The following is a 17552-nucleotide window of genomic DNA, read 5'->3' as shown; positions in this document are numbered from 1 at the left end:
TCAAAGAACATCTTTATTTCTGCCTTAATTTTGTTATTTATCCAGTAGTCATTCAGGAGCAGGTTGTTCAGTTTCCATGTAATTGTGTGGTTTTCAGTGAGTTTCTTAATCCTGAGTTCTAATTTGATTGCACTATGGTCTGAGAGACTGTTTGTATGATTTCCTTTCTTTTGCATTTGCTGAGTAGTGTTTTACTTCCAATTATGTGGCCAATTTTAGAATAAGTGTGATAAGGTGCTCAGACAAATGTATATTTTGTTGATTTAGGGTGAAGAGTTCTGTAGATGTCTATTACGTCTGATTGGTTCAGAGCTGAGTTCAACTCCTGAATATCCTTGTTGATTTTCTGTCTCATTGATCTGTCTAATATTGACAGGGGCTGTTAAAGTCTCCCACTATTATTGTGTGGGAGTCTAAGTCTCTTTTTAGGTCTCTAAAACTTGCTTTATAAATCTGGGTGCTCCTGTATTGGTTGTATACATATTTAGGATAGTTAATTCTTCTTGTTACATTGATCCCTTTACCATTATGTAATGCCCTTCTTTGTCTTTTTTGATTCTGGTTGGTTTATAGTCTGTTTTATCAGAGACTAGGATGGCAACTCCTGCTTCTTTTTGCTTTCCATTTTCTTGGTATATCTTCTTCCATCCCTTTATTTTGAGTCTACGTGTGTCTTTGCAGGTGAGATGGGTCTCCTGAATACAGCACAATGATGAGGCTTGACTCTTTATCCAATTTGCCAGTCCATGACTTTCATTGGGCATTTAGTCCATTTGCATTTAAGGTTAATATTGTTATCTGTGAATGTGAGCCTATCATTATGATGCTAGCTGGTTTTTTTGCCCATTAGTTGATGCAGTTTCTCCATAGTGTCAATGGTCTTTACAATTTGGTATGTTTTTTGCAGTGGCTAGTACCAGTTTTTCCTTTCCACATTTAGTGCTTTCTTCAGGAGTTCTTGTAAGGCAGGCCTGATGGTGACAAAATCTCTCTGTGTTTGCTTGTCTGTAAAGGATTTTATTTCTTCTTTGCTTACAAAGCTTAGTTTGGCTGGATATGAAATTCTGAGTTGAAAATTCTTTTCTTTAAGAATGTTGAATATTGGCCCCGACACTCTTCTGGCTTGTAGGGTTTCTGTTGAGAGATCTGCTGTTAGTGTTAGGGGCTTCCCTTTGTGGGTAACCCGACATTTCTCTCTGGCTGCCCTTAACATTTTTTCCATCAATTCAACCTTGGTGAATCTCATGATTATGTGTCTTAGGGTTGCTCTCCTCAAGGAGTATCTTTGTGGTGTTCTCTGTATTTCCTGAATTTGAATGTTGACCTGTCTTTCTAGGTTGGTGAAGTTCTCCTAGATAATATCCTGAAGAGTGTTTTCCAACTTGATTCCATTCTCCCCATCACTTTCATGTACACCAATCAAACGTAAATTTGGTCTTTTCACATAGTCGCATATTTCATGGAGGCTTTGTTCACTCCTTTTCATTTTTTTTTCTCTAATCTTTTCTTTCTGCTTTATTTCATTATCTTCAACCTCTGATATCCTTTCTTCCTCTTGATAGATTCAGCTATTAATACTTGTGTATCTTTCACAAAGTTCTTGTACTGTGTTTTTCAGCTCCATCAGGTCATTTATGTTCTTCTCTAAACTGGTTATTCTAGTTAGCAATTCGTATAACCTTTTTTCAAGGTTCTTAGCTTCCTTGCATTGGATTAGAACATGCTCCTTTAGCTTGGAGGAGTTTGTTATTACTCACCTTCTGAAACCTATTTCTGTCAATTTGTCAAACTCATTCTCCATCCAGTTTTGTTCCTTTGCTGGCGAGGAGTTGTGATCCTTTGGAGGAGGAGGGGTGTTCTAATTTTTGGAATTTTCAGCCTTTTTGCACTGGTTTCTCCCATCTTCATGGATTTATCCACCTTTGGTCTTTGATGCTGATGACCTTCAGATGGAGTCTCTGAGTGGATAACCTTTTTGTTCATGTTGATGCTATTCCTTTCTGTTACTTAGTATTCCTTCTAACAGTCAGGTTCGTCTGCTGCAGGTCTGCTGGAGTTTGCTGGAGGTCCATTCCAGACCCTTTTTGCCTGGGTATCACCAGTGGAGGCTGTAGAACAGCAAAGATTGCTGCCTGTTCCTTCCTCTGGACACTTCATCCCAGGGGGGCACCCACCAGATGCCAGCCAGAGCTCTCCTATATGAGGTGCCTCTCAGCCCCTACTCAGAGTTGTCTCCCAGTCAGGATAAATGGGTGTCAGGGACCCACTTGAGGGGGCAGTCTGACCCTTAGCAGAGCTTGAACGCTGTGCTGGGAGATCCGCTGTCCTTTTCAGAGCTGTCAGGCAAGGACCTTTAAGTCTGCTGAAGCTGCACCCACAGTGGCCGCTTCCCCCAGGTGTTTGGTCCCAGGGAGATGGGGGTTTTATCTATAAGCTCCTGACTGGGGATGCTGCCTTTTTTTTTCCCTCAGAGATGCCCTGCCCAGAGAGGAGGAACCTAGAGAGGCAGCTGGGCCACAGTGGTCTTGCTGAGCTGTGGTGGGCTCCACCCAGTTTGAACTTCCCTGAGGCTTTGTTTACACCCTGAGGGTAAAACTGCCTACTCAAGTCTCAGCAATGGCAGATACCCCTCCCCTGCCACCTAAACTTGAGCGTCCCAGGTCGACCTCAGACTGCTGTGCTGGCAGTGAGAATTTCGAGCCAGTGGATCTTAGCTTTCTGAGCTCCAAGGGGGTGGTACCTGTCAAGCCAGACTACTTGTCTCCCTGGGTTCAGCCCCCTTTCCAGGGGAGTAAACGATTCTGTCTTGCTGGCATTCCAGGCACCACTGGGGTACGAAATAAAAACTCCTGAAGCCGCTGGTTTTGTGCTTGAAACCTAGAGCCCTGGTGGTATAGGCACTGGAGGGAATCTCCTGGTCTGTGGGTTTCAAAGACTGTGGGAACAGCACAGTATCTGGGCCCAGTACACCATTCTTCACAGCTTCCCTTGGGTTGGGGAGGGAATTTCCTGACCCCTTGCACTTCCTGGGTGAGGCGATGCCTCACTCTGCTTTGGCTCACCCTGCATGGGCTGCACCCACTGTCCAACCAGTCCCAATGCAATGAACCGGGTACCTCAGTTGGAAATGCAGAAATCACCCGCCTTCTATGTTGATCTCGCTGGGAGCTGGAGACCAGAGCTGTTCCTATTTGGCTATCTTGCCAGCAATCCTCTATTTAAACATTCTTAAGACGATGTACCTTAAGAAAGAGAAAGAACTGCTCTTAAAGTAGGTTATATAATATTATTAATTTTGGAGAATGATATTTTTGACAGTGATATTAGTATTGCTTTCTTTTTTTGGTTTGGTTATAGTTGACTTCTATTTCCCATTAAAAAGCTTTATTGAGGTTTAATGTATATATAACTAACTGCACACATTTAAAGCGTACAGTTTGGTATACTTTGGTACTTACTGTGTGGATGTTTTGGTACTCGTTGTATGTATCAAGGGCTCATTCACTTTTATTGCTGAGAAGTATTCCATTTTGTAAATATACTACATTTTACTTGTTCATTCACTTGTTGATGAACATTTGACTTGATTCCACGTTTTTACTATTACAAATAAAGCTGCTACGAAAATTCATGTGCAAGGCTTTGTGTAAACATATGCATTCATTTGTCTTAAGTAAATACTTAGGAGCAAAATAACCGAGTGACATGATAGGCATATTTTTAACTTCTTATGAAAATTATAACTTACTTCCCAAAGCAGTTGGACATGTTACATTCCTTTTAGCAGTATACAAGGGGTCCATTTCCTCTATAACATTGTCAGCTCTTGGCATTTTCAAAACTTTAATTTGTGTTACTATAATTGGTGTGCAGGGTATCTTACTGTGGTTTTAGTTAGCATTTCCCTAATGACCAGTTTCCTTGGAAAATCTCCTCCATATCTCCAGTTGCTTTTGGCAGGTACGTTTCCTTAAAATATATTTGAATTCTAAAATGTAATGACTCTTTTAACATGCCTGTGTACACTTTTACTACAATTAATACAATTTGAAACAAAATAAATTAGCAATAAATTCCAGTTTTATTCCATTTGCAAAATCATTTTTTTTCAACATGTGATTACCATAGAATATTTCTGTAAAGACTAGAGCTGTGAAAAATGTCAGATTCTCTAGATGGTGGATCCTGTTGTTCCCATTTGCCTTAGCTGGTGTGTAATGGTAATATAATATATTATAGATGTTCTGGTCTATTTTCCCTCCTTATTTAAGAAAAAGTAAGACATCCAGTTCCACATAATTTTATTAACCAAATATTTCTCAGGATGTGAAAAAAAATGAAAAAGGAATATAAAAGCAGTGATATAAAATAGGTAATGAAAGATGTTAAAATAAGAAATGAGATAAAGGAAAAAAAAATAGGAGAGTAAATAAAGAATGGTGGCTGAAAATACTGGTGAGAAAAGTAAATGAAATATAGAAAAGTGAATAAAATTTAGAAAAATAAAGAATGTGAGAAAGAGCCTAAAAATCTAGCAAAGTCAGTTGATGAGGTCCCCTTGAGGAGAGTGGAATGGTATGGAGGGAAGGGCAGGGCAGGCCATGAAATCCTCTTGAGTACTACTCCTCCCTACTTGATTCCATTGTCTATGCTCCTTGATCCTCAAGTTTTGCTTCTGTTTGATAAGAATAATTATATCTGCTCCAGATGATTGTTATGAAGAGGTTTTTAAAAGGTGTATTAAAGATTTCGGTGCTCATTAATTAATGTTCCCTAACCTATGCAAGGAGATCCACTAGGGAAACTTGAAAATTCAGACAGCAATAAGAGAAGCCTTAGTACAGAATCCATTGGCAGAAAGTCTGCATTGAAATGGGTTGGGCAAAAGCAGCAATTTATTCATGTCTTACAAACATGGTCTTACAAACATCATACAGAGCTGGCACAAAAGAATAGACACTGTCTCGTACACCATGCTTCCTTCCAAAACACTTCTATTGAGTTACAACATCAGAACAAGTCAATTACTGAGTTACACAGTTCTTCAAACATGGATACCTCCCCATTTGGGTGGTGAGATTGGCTAATCAGACAAACAATTAATTTACATGTTTAATACAGTGCAGGATTTGTAACAGGATTCAAGATATTCACATTGATATTGTAATACATTCTAAAACAGTACATTTTTTCAGAAATGATGAAATTAGGTATTAAGATCTCCCTGCCTGTTTCAATTCCTTTGTTGTTTTTCTTCTTTCTTTTCTTAAAACCAGTTGCAAATAGTTTTACTCAACTTTTCACACTCAAAAACACTTCAAATTTTAAAAGCTAAAAACTATTTACAAATTACCCATTTTAATTTTAAAAGTGTTTGTTGTTGGTTTCATTGTTCCATATTAAAAAAGAAAATCCTTCTTGTCCAACAACCATACCTCAGCTGCTACCACCATTAACTTCTGGCTGCTGTGAAGAATACTTAGAATTGGCCCCTTACAAATTTTCAGAGGTCCAAAATATATTCTGTTCCATGGCCCATGATACCAAATGCACATGTATAAAATGGCCATTTGACTTCCCCAAGCTACACACCTACTACAGATCATTTCATGTTGCTTTCACAGAAATGCCGAGTGGAGCAAGATGCCGTGAGGTGACTTTGTAGTGAAATGAAGACAATGATTGGGAAATATGCTTTTTTAATCCCAAAGTCATTTTAAAAGCACAAAAAAGAGGTTGATTTTTAATCTTTGTACATACAGAATGTAATACATTTTCTTTACATTAGGCATAGTCATAAAAAGCATGTATAAGTTGTTTGGAAAATGCATTTTTCATAGAATTTACAAACACTGTGATATCAAACACATTCTCAAAAACTGCTAAAGTACTGACACAAAACCTGACTCAAAATGTAAATTTTTCAGTAGACTTAATTTCTAACTTGCATATTTAATAATTCAACTGTACTCAAGTTCCACTCATACTTCTCTAAAAACTCAAATATAGTGACATTGCTCTCAAGTTAATTCTTTTCAAATAATCACAGGGTGCAGCTTTAATCTAACAGGTTCTGAATGAATTTCAGAACACTGGCACTGGAAAATGATACAAGACACAAGTCTGTAAACTGCTCTATAGACAACAGCTCAGGACAAATTAGCCTAGAAAAGATAGTGAAACACATTCTTTGTTGTGCTAATTTGACAGCCTAAGTATATTTTGCATGAACATATGTAAATTACGTTAGAATTGCTCTTGAACGATTTTGTAGTCTTACATTTGTTTGTTGGTTAAGTAACACTTTTTATCTGGCAATGTAAAAAATCTTCACAGTCTTTTCTGGGGGACAATAAGTTAAATGAAGACTTCGGTGGCCATGCTGACTCGGTACAAACCATGGCCTTAAAAGTACACTTGCACACTATACCTATTTCCTATAAGAAAATTGCGCTTCTAACTGGATTTCTAGTTGAAGTTTATTTCTTTATTCACTAGCTAATTCAACGATTTCACGAAGGTACATAGGGGTTTCTCAGGCCACACTAAGGCTTGTGACAGGCAGTGAATAATCCAAGGCCATGGTTCTTATGTGAGGCTATATTTTACAAAATTTTGACTCACATGTAACCTTAGCGGGAAGAAAAATTATATTTCAGCCACAGTGTTCCCAACTCAGCCCTTTGACAAAATCATTTCTCAGCTTGTTCACTGTCCTTTTGAAATGCATCTAAGTTACCCTTATGATAAAATTGCATCAAATAATTACAAACCAAACTGAAATGACCAGATACTTTTATATGCAGGACAACCATTTGCACATGACATAATTAATAAATACAAACTGGAGGACATTTTTTTAAGTATCTTTGGAATTAAAGAAAAAATGATTTCCCCAACCTGAAGATAAATGGATAAATTTTCACAAGGCAAGGCATACTTTTCATTTTAAAATCTTAATAATCACATTAACTTTTTGTGACATGTTCCAATGAGATTGTCACATTTTTAATTTGGGATTCTGGCACAGTATTCATAAAATGTCTGATTATTCCTAGTTATATCACTGGTCATCTGAAGGAAAAATTGAATATCTTATGAAAATTTATCCAACTCTTCTAATAAATAGGGAAATTATCATGAAACACATTTGAAGTTACTTTCTGGTCTACTAATTCAATCCATTTCTAGCAACAACAACAAAAAAGGTAGCTTGATTTCCCAAGCTTGCAATCCAATATCGAAAGAAAGAAAATTTCTCCTTGCCTAGTAAAAACCTTTAAGTTCCAACTCATGGCTAGGATGCTAACCATCACAGAGCACGTGCCACTTGGCAATTTGTCTCCTGGGGTAGTCACAGATCTCTTTCCAGTGCTCTCCACCAGTTCCTTCTGCTGCTGCACCCAAGACTAACTGCCCGATTACCTCGTTTCGGGACCCCCTTTCAGAATCCAAAACCAAAAATTCAACACTTATATCTTCAAGGCCCTCACAAGGAATATCAAAGACAAACAGCTCATTGAACACTGCATTGGGGGTGCATTTCTTCACATGAGTCTTCTTCTTGGAGATTCTCTTTTTGGCATGGTACAGGTTCACTTTGACATAGGGATCTGCAATGGAACATAACAGGCATTACAATGGCATAACTGGGCTAGAGAGCTGATATCAAGATAACAGTGCCCTTAGAGAACATGGCATGCCAATGACATGTGGTTACCAGAAAAATAAGTAAAAACAAAGGAAAAATATGGATAAAGCTTGGCCTTTCTCTTGTCAACAGAACTGAAAATAAGGAAGAATATGGAAAATAAGAGAAAAAAGTTCTAAATTAGAGAATAAGGGAAAAAATTAATGATAGGAAAAGAGGTAACACAAAAGGAAAGAAAATAGAATGTTCTATGGACCCATTCTGATTATTATTAACTTAGTCCAAGAATAGAATAGAAGGAAAAAAATATATATTAGACAACATCTAGCTTTACTGACTTGTGTGACTTTGGGTAAGTCTATTTCCCTGACTTTTGGCTGTGTTTTCCATAAAATGAGGATTTAGAGTCCACAATGTCAATGTTTTTTTTAGTTTTAACTTTTATGAATTTCTTTAGTCACAGGCTGGATTTGCTTTCTATTTCCTAGTGTTGAGCTTCTCTGTGTCATTGTTAGTATGTAGATTTTAAGTTCATGCCACTTTATCACAATGCTTTTGCCTTTTTCTGGTGGCAATATATGAGTCAATTTTAGCTTCATAATCTAATCTTTTAAGACCATGTTTTCAACTTCCATCATTAAATAATACTAGTAATAACATTAGATGATATTTGAAGAAGTGTGTGTTTCTAGTTCTCACAATGCCCCTCAGGATGAGCAGTATTATGGCCAGTTTGTACAGAGGTTGAGAAACATACCCAATAATATTTTGTTAAGGAATGGAAGGGTTAGGATTTGAACTCAGGTAATGTTAAACTGTAGCTTATTTTGTTTCTCATTTCTATACAACAAACAATTAGTGTTTTGTTTCATTTTTTTTGTAAAGTTAGTCACAAAACTAAAAGCTAACTTTTACAGTAGATAAACAAGGTATTAGAGAAAAGATAAAACATAAAAGAGTAAGAGTAGGTGGGCTCATTTGCAGTAAAATACATTCCACTCATACAGTGAACCTGAGTATTTCAGAAGCATTCTTACCTGAAAGTCCGGACACATCAGATTTAGGCAGATGTCGAGCTTTTAAGACAACCACAGTTAGAGTATTTGTGGTGGACTGATAGCAGAGGGAAATCAGTAACTCACCCCGTCCTGAAGACTTCTAAAGAAAGACAAATGTGATATAAGTATTTCTATCTTTTTAGCTTTGAAGTTTGTACTTTCATTAAAGTTTAAATAACATTGTCATTTAAATGTAATCTTCTTACTTATTTTTATTTTTATATTCTAAAGAATCGAAGAGTAAAAGCTTTTCTGCAGGACCATCGCTGCTTGAAAAACCACTGCCTGCCATCTTGTGGTCTTGTTTGGTACTACAGGATGTTAAAATTCGCAATAAATTGACCACACCCATTACTTAGAAATGTTTAAAGCATATTTAAATTATATCCTACACAGGATTATTTTTGGCTTTTGGTTTTTAACAACATCTATACTTTTCAAAGTTATTACTAGTAACAAAGCTTATCTAATTATTTGCATGAGTATGTGTTGGGTCAAATGACTGCACATACTCATGCAAAAAATTAGATAAGTTTGATTTGATTTCAAATTCTTTACCACCGACATGTTGAAATTTGAACTCAGTCCCAGTGAGATTCATTCCGACCCCAACTACCTTCCTGGCACAGAGGGATAATGGAGTTAAAATTCTCTGCCTCTTTAACAACAGCAAATTTCCATTCAAGCCAAGAAATGAATTGATTTTAAGTACTGGAGAGAATTGTTTTGGGACGGTGTCATAGCGTCCTTCTTTGAATGCTACTTAGATTTCATTTGTACTTTAAAGACAATAGATAACATATCCAATAATTCAAAGTAAAATTTTTGACTGAAAGTAACAAGATATTAACTTGGTGTTTGTTTGCAACTAAGAGTGATGGCTGACACAAAACTAAAACTGCAATATATTTATACAAAAACTAACATGGGACAGCTGTATAAGTAGGCACTCTAAGGAGAATAAGAGTAGAAGAAAGATTCTTATTCCCACTGTGCCACTAAATCAGCCGGGTGTCTCAAACAAGCTGTGCAATGTCTCTGAACCTTGACCTTCATTAATTTCACTAGGAGAGGAGACAGTCAAAATGAGCTGTCAGGTTTTCAGTTCTGAAACACTATGTTGTTTCAAAAACGTAAATTAGTATGTTTATTGATTTTTATAAATAATTCTACTATAGAGAGAAGTTATTCTGAAATACTACTGTTGAAATCAATTGAGTTTCAAATTTAAAGTGAAGATGGGATTAAATTTGTTTAATTGATGCCTTATTTTTTCTAATAAACCCAGAACTACCAGAGTAGTATAACTACAAAAATAGAGGAACTCATTTCCTACTATACAATTTAGAGATAGGCATTGATAATTGAATATGACGTGATACCTCCTCCTTGAAAAGCAGTTCCATTGAAAGTCAATACAATTTCCAAATCTTCAGGAAGAATTGATTTAATTTTAAATTTCCATTTTAAATTCAATTACGTTGACCTTGAAACCTCTTTGTTAACTTGCCTATGAATAAGAAATATTCACCTATATTTTAAAGTAGCAGTGTCTGTCAAAATATTTATGATAGAGATTAACAAAAGTATTTACGTAAGTGATATATAAATATCCATAAAGAATGCATATTTATTTCATATCATTAAAACACTTTGAGTATTTCAGTTATGGATTAAATTTTATTTCATCTGTTCTATTCCCTTGATCTCCATTAGATTATAATTAATAATAATTAAACATGGTAAGGATGACATGTACAAGCTTATCATATTAATGAAAATTCCTCAGACACCAAAAAGCTACATAAAAGATTGTTTATAAATACTTTAAGCACTGAAAATAAATTACCCTAACATTTCTCTTGATGATCTCTCTGTTCATTAACATTTTTCCTTCAGATAATTCAATTCCCGAGAGAGGAATTAGAACTTCCCCAATGATATCATCTCTTGAAAACCTGTCAAAACTCAAAATTGTGAAGTGCAAGGCCAATTCTTGGATTTGGGTGTAGGGGATCCCATAGAATGTAAAGGTCTCATCAAAAGCTGGATCCAAGGTTTTTCTCAGCACTCTAGTTTTCACTTTATGCTTCTTCTCTGGGAGGATCGTCATTTTGATATATGGGTCAGAGGTCATCGACTGCTCGTCCATGGCTGGCAAGCCACGGGCTTCCTTGATATTGACCACAAATGCTTTTTTCTCAAAGTTGTATTCTAAGGAGAAGAAGAGAGTTCCCAGCTTCTCTTGTTTCTCTTCTGAGGAAAGGGAAGTGCTGGACTTTAAACTATCAGGGGAAACTGCCTCTTTTTCTCCTTCTAAAAAGAGCTTTGGGGTTGCATTCTCCAGATCAGAAGGGCTGCCAGGTTTGAGGTTGGTTTTGGGAAAATTGCCATTGAGATCTCTCTTTTCAAGATCCAGATGCAATGAATTCTTTGGCACAGTTGGCTTATTCTTTACTTCATTTTTGTCATCTGCTCCAAACTTCTTTTTGCTATTTAGGTTTTCAGGGTAAATATCAACTCCCTTAAGCACATGCACAAACTTGTATGGAGGAGTCTTGTTAGACTTGGATGATTTTCTCTGACAGCAGATCCATGCAAAGAGAGAGACTGTGAAGACCAGGCCAAATGCACTGAAGATCCCCACCACTGTGGGGATTTCATCTGAAAAATCAAATGACCAATAATATACATTAAAGAAGCAGAGCTGGAGATACGAGCCTTTTGAAAAGCCTAATAGAGCTAGCAATTGCTATAGGTTGAATAGATTGAATTACTTTCCAACTGATATATATATCACACTAACTTCAGATACAAACACATCCCCACAGGAAAAACATAAAGTATAGTAGAAACTCCTTCATTTCAGTAGTTTTTCATTAGTGAAATGAAAAGACAAAATGGTTCTGAACAGATACGGGGGAATGCTTAATGACTCTGACCTATCTTTGTTTTCTCAGGTAACATGAGACAACTACGATATGATGGATCAGTACTAATTTCATTATTTTTTATTGTCATTTTGAGGCTTTCCAGAGCATCAAATTTTACTGGAATTCTAAGTAGTTCTTTACCCAGAATTCAAGCAGCAAACATTTAGGGACCCAGTGGTTCACTTAATTGTAGGAAATTCTGAAACAGTATTTGGCATTGCCACAAACTCATTAGTAATTTTCATCCCAATTATGGAACAGTGGTAAAAGAAATACACATATATTAGAGAAAAATAAAACAAAAACCGAAGAGTAACAGGGTACCAATACTTTGTAACTTGTAACACTACCATCCCTCTGTATGACAACCCCAAATTTCTCAAACACTGAAATTTTCAAAGTATAAATTAATTAAACTTAAATAAGATAAAAACAGAACAATAGGTATAAGTGAATTAGCATTCCTTGACATATATGAGAACAGTGAAATTTAGAGTTCAATCTTATCTATAACTGTTTCTTCCGCTAGCACATGGCATGGCAAATGATAATCAAACTGAAATTGTCATTATTTTCTTGAATAATGGCACATTAAATTACTGACATTAGGTAATATCGATTATGCATAAGGCTTATCCTATTTTATGTGTAAGCATCTTTCTTAAACAAATGGTTAGTAACACTATGGAAGCAAAAGCAGTATTATTACATCGGTACATAGTGAATCAATAGAGTCAAGGCTTAATATCATCAAAGTGAATACAACTAATGTAATATTATATACATTTTGTTCCATTGCAATATGCTTTTTATCCTAAATAGTGAATAATAAAGTTATAAGTTCCAGCCCAGAAAGGGTTAAAACTTTTCTAAATAACCACAAGAAATCCAGTCTTTTGTTACTTCCCTTCCCCATCCCCCCAAATCTTCTGCCAATCTACTTCATAATTATAAAACTGAACTCAGAGAATGTAAGGTTAAGAAAAGACAAATGAAGTAGAAGGTAAAAAATCCAATAAAACCGCAATAAAAATCCTGTATTTTAATGTATAGAAACTGAATCATGTAAAGATGAAATAAACCTTTGACTTCTCTAGGTAGAAAAAAGAAACAGTGACTACTATAATATAAAGCAAGAGCTAAAGATAATCTGCTAAACTTAGTACCAGCTTTTCAGTTTTTGCTTCTATTCAAGTCTTTGTGGAAAAAAAAATGCACCCACATTCCTGGACTATAATAACCCAAAGCTAGGGAGCAAAAGCAAAGTCATGAACTGAGACAGTTCTTTAGTCAATGTAAAAACAATAAAAACAGCAGAAAATCATTTTTATAAGTAGACTGATAGACCATGCTAGAACATATTTTCACTAGTACAGTCTCTAAAAATTCCTCCGTTTTAGAAAATCATTCAGGTTTCAAATGAAGAATTGGGAATAAACGTCATACCAAAATAAACCCAATAACCCAAATGGAAGGCTGGGAAAGAAATTCATTTATGAATATAATATCAATTGTCCCTATTTGATATTTATGTCAAATGGCAAACATTTTATATAACATGGAAACACTTATCTACTCCCTATGTATTCTCTACTGATAAGGTCTTATAATCTTGAAAGCCAATATCATGGTTATTTTATTCAGTTTAATAACAATTATCATACATCTGTAGATATCACTCCTCTTCACAAACTTCTATGAAATTTCATAATTTACAAAATACATGTAAGTAAAATTCTGACCTTTTTCACTTGTAATACATTGGATTCTAAAAATAGTACTTTTTTATCCTACGAATTGCATCTAATTTTATGTACTGAAACCAAAAACTTGGTGTAAGGAAAGGAAAGCTGAAGGGGAAAATTGGAGCCCTAATTCAAGTTTCCAGCAGCTTTCAGCTAATTGTGCAACCCACAATACTTCCCTCATCTCTCCAGGTTAGCTCAGCAGTGAAATGAAATAGGCTGAGCCAGTGCATTTTGAAACTCCCTTTAACCCTACTACCATATGATTCTGTCTTTCACTAGCAACATATTTCAAAGATACTAGAAAAACATAGCAGACAAAAACACCCATATGGAACACCCTGTAATAAAATATACATTGCCAAACCCCAATAGACAAGTTGCTTTCTTTAACCAAGATCAAGTCCCAATGTAACCAGAGATATATTTAGCTTCTCCTAATAAAATATAGATTTACCTACAAAATAGATGAAACCAACATGGGAAAAACAAAACCCTTTTTCTTTACTCAGTGCGTGCTGCAATTTACAGAAGTACCTGAAAATTTAAGAACTTCTTGAAGGTAAATTCTCTCTAACAGAAGACAGTTTTAAGGAGAGAGATACCAAGGAAGGGAGAGAAGCTGCAGAAGTAAGCCACAATTACCTGACTGCCATTCTCATTTTCCTTTTAAATTAACTACCTAGGAAATCTGTATTCAACAACCAGGGAAAAAATAAATGAATAAACAGCCCACCCCAGAATATTCAAGGAACAACCGCAGTCATAAGTTCAGTAACTTGCTTACCAAATTCTTCCCGGCTGGTGGTGATCGGAGCCATTTTTTACTGCGTGTTTCTGTCCGAGGTGCTGAAGGAAAAAACTGCCTGGCTGGATTCACTTGTCTGGATCTGAAGCGCCGGCTTTCCGAGCGCTGAAAACAACAGCGCAGAGCCCAGGGGACCAGCTCCTGGAACAGGGAGGAGGCAAAGAGGGAGGTCCACTCGCCCTCGCACAGTGATTTGCCACCTCGGTTCCTGTTTTGGCTCTTCTGAGAAGCTCGTCTCCGAGCTCCAGACGTGGCTGGAACCCGAATTGACGCAATCCTGACGCTACAGGGCTGAAATCAGCACCTGCCCCCCTCCCCTCCTCCCTTCAAGCTTTCCTTCTTGCTTCCTCCCTCCTCTCTTGAGGATTCAACACACGCTCATCAATTGTTTTAACTGTTGGACCACTAGAGATTAGCTTTGCTGTTTTGTGGGGGCTCAGAGGCTTACCGAGATGAGCCCCGAAACTGATCCCTGTCAGTTCCTAATATAAAATCTCCTGATCACCTAGATGAATAAAATTGTGTTTCTGAGTTATCAGAATAACGTGACTTACAGAGGAGAAATTTCTGGTTCAAATGACTCATTTTAAGACGCAAAAACGTATTTTCTTGCTTTTTAGTTTTTTCTTTGACATGTTATACATATGACACTTACTACATTTAGAAAAGATTCACTACAAATTGATCCATTTGACATAAGATAGTTTCTCCACTATAATCCTTTATGTTCTAATAAATTATTAGTCTAAATATTTTGCTGGTACAGTTGATCCTTCCTGATCTGTCAGTTCTCTTCCCTTTAATACCTGACATTTGACCAGTTAAAGCACTTAGGAACAGATGGAAATAATTCCTTGGATATTCAGACTCACTCTCAGTTATGACTTTTGCATATAATGAGACTGCTTCTGAAATGACATTTATGGTTAAAAGGCCTGACTTCTAGTATGCTTATACAAAATAGTTCCAATAATCAGGCCAACATCTGAGGTAACATTGGTAGCATTGGTTATTTCAAAGGAAAACATTCCTTTTTCTAAACTGATGATATTCTCGAGGTGAAAAACTGGGAAAAATATGGTGTCAGATTCTGATTCATTTGAATCTGAAGAGTGTGCCTTTCTAAAACAAATGCTTAGCAATTTTTCAAAGGAAAGAAGTCAGGCTGTAACTCCAACTGTCAATTATTGCTCTGCAAAGAATTTCTTTGCTCTGGAGTTAATAAGCAAATGACATTCAGTGTGTGCTGGGATGTGGGAGAAGGGATACAGGGTGAGTCTCAGAAAGCTACTGTGCAAGTGGCAGGTCCCTGCACATTGGCTAGCAGCAACCCAGAGCATCAAGGCTCTGTCTGGGGAGAAATTAGCTTCAGTTCTTTGCATCATGGAAAATTTTATAAACCAGTCTTTTTTCTTTGCCATTCTATTTGCTCCCACATACTTGGCATTTGAATGTTCCTCTGACACATTTTTTTAAACTTTCTATCTTCATGCTATGAAAACACACAAACTAATTTGCTGTATTTAATTTTTCCACTGGCAGAGTCTGTGGTTGTGTCTTTATCATTTCGCTTTATTCAGATTACCTCAATTATGCATGCATAATTGAGGAAACCCCACCCGATGGGGTTGTCCCTAGAAATAAATATCTATTAGGTTAAAGAATAAGTGGCATTTATTTGTGATGCATATCACAGGTGGACTAAATACATGGTGTGATGTTTACTAAAGTGTATATTTTCTAGCTAAGTTATTGCTAACATATGTTTAAGTTCATTTTTTGTAAATATAAATACCTTATGTGCATGTTCTATATAAATTAGTATCTCATTAATTTTACCTTCAGATAGTAAAATGCTGTTATCTGTAAACTGTACAGATTGTTTAAACTCTATTTCTATGAAACCCACTCCATCCTTTGCTGTCTGACATCTGAGGAAGCATCGTGATAAGATTACCTCTTGCCCAGAGCTAATGCTATTGTGGACGAAGTAACTATTTCATTGCTTGCTTTATAAGCAAACTGAAAAGAACTGTTATTAATTAAATGTCTGAAGTTTTCTTCACTTTCATTTGATGAATAGCATTTTAGGTATTATTCAGTCTCTTTAGACAAGCTTCTAGCAACACCAGATGAGGAGTGGGCAGTAGACAGACCCCACACAGAGAAAAACCTGTAAGATTTTATGATTGAGATTCACACCCTACCACATTATTGAATTATTCTTTTTAGATCCGTCAAACAAGTAACCAATTTACTGACGTGCAAAATACTGCTCTAGAAGGGGTGACTTGGGAGGAGGAGTTGTTGCTAGGTAACCACTTTTTCACCACCCAAAACACACAGCCTCAAACAAGTTCTTGCTTTGGCAAACACAGACCATTCTGTGCAGGCGGCAGTATTTACTTCAGAATGATTCTTTCACTGTTAAAGTGGTTCAACTTTTACATTACTTTCTTTTCCAATTGCAAATGTCTATATATAATTTGAGAAACAATTAACAGAACACTTGAATTTAGTTTTAAGCAATTTAGTTTAATCTGAAAGCTATTGATGACTAATTACATGATTGTTTTTGTTCTATTTTATAACAATTTAATTTAGTATATATTTTGATTTTTAAATTATTGTTTATGTTATTTATTAATTGCATAGTTCAGTCTATATTTTCTCTGTTCCCTTCTTTGAAAAATATTATTGGTGAATGTATTTAGAAACTCATGCCAAGAAAAATATAATTTCAAAAGGTTATGAAAACATTACCATGATCTTCAGTAATCTTTAGTAATACCTACATTAGTAATAAAATATCATTTTACTAAAATATCATTTTACCCACTGGTATGTGGGTGGAGTAGACTGAAGTATCTGATAACGGGAAATGGATAATTGTTTCAATGTTCCGTATTATTACATTATGAATGCTGACTCTAATGCTAATGGAATAGATTTATATTACAAACACACCCAAGTAAAAATACTGCAAGACAAATGCCTCCTCATTTCGTATCACAGAAATCCCTTTACTACATTTGTTTTTCTTTAACACATTCAACATTTACTATGTACATTTAATAGTTCACATGACAGTGAATCCAAACCACCAAATAAATACATACATACATACATACATACATACAGCTTACATTCTTTTCTTTATTTTCTTTCAACACATATTAGACATGTATCACTACATTTTTGCAAAGTGAGGGATTTATATTTGTCAAAATAAAAAAAAAAGATCTTTTTCTTCATGGGGCATATACATTGCAGAAGAAATCGACAGCTTTTTCTCTAGAACTAGACAAAATTCTTATCAGATCATAATTACATACATATTTATTTTGCCTTGTTCTT

General features: G+C 35.8%; 1 protein-coding gene across 1 annotated transcript; it reads right to left on the bottom strand.

Annotated features, from left to right (window-relative positions):
* Positions 1-4873: 4873 nt before the first annotated feature.
* SYT4 (synaptotagmin 4) lies at positions 4874-14450 on the bottom strand. The gene is made up of 4 exons (NM_001265986.1): positions 14175-14450; positions 10559-11373; positions 8689-8809; positions 4874-7613 (listed from the first exon to the last, which is right to left on the bottom strand). The coding sequence occupies exons 1-4, from the start codon at positions 14206-14208 to the stop codon at positions 7306-7308; spliced, it is 1278 nt and encodes a 425-aa protein (NP_001252915.1). The 5' UTR covers positions 14209-14450; the 3' UTR covers positions 4874-7305.
* Between the last annotated feature and the right edge of the window lie 3102 nt (positions 14451-17552).

This window comes from Macaca mulatta, chromosome 18, assembly GCF_049350105.2.
Source record: "Macaca mulatta isolate MMU2019108-1 chromosome 18, T2T-MMU8v2.0, whole genome shotgun sequence".
NCBI lineage: Eukaryota > Metazoa > Chordata > Mammalia > Primates > Cercopithecidae > Macaca > Macaca mulatta.
Note: the sequence above shows the minus strand (reverse complement) of the source record. Positions and strands in the feature narration are given on the sequence as shown.

Bases quoted from the DNA above. Each gene is read 5' to 3' on its own strand.
- SYT4 (NM_001265986.1), bottom strand. From the start codon at position 14,208: ATGGCTCCGATCACCACCAGCCGGGAAGAATTTG. The intron at 8,810-10,558 runs GTAATTTATTTT...GTCTTTCTTTAG, and splicing joins TCATCAAGAGAAATGTTAGG to AAGTCTTCAGGACGGGGTGA. The intron at 7,614-8,688 runs GTAAGAATGCTT...GTTCCATTGCAG, and splicing joins TGATGTGTCCGGACTTTCAG to ATCCCTATGTCAAAGTGAAC.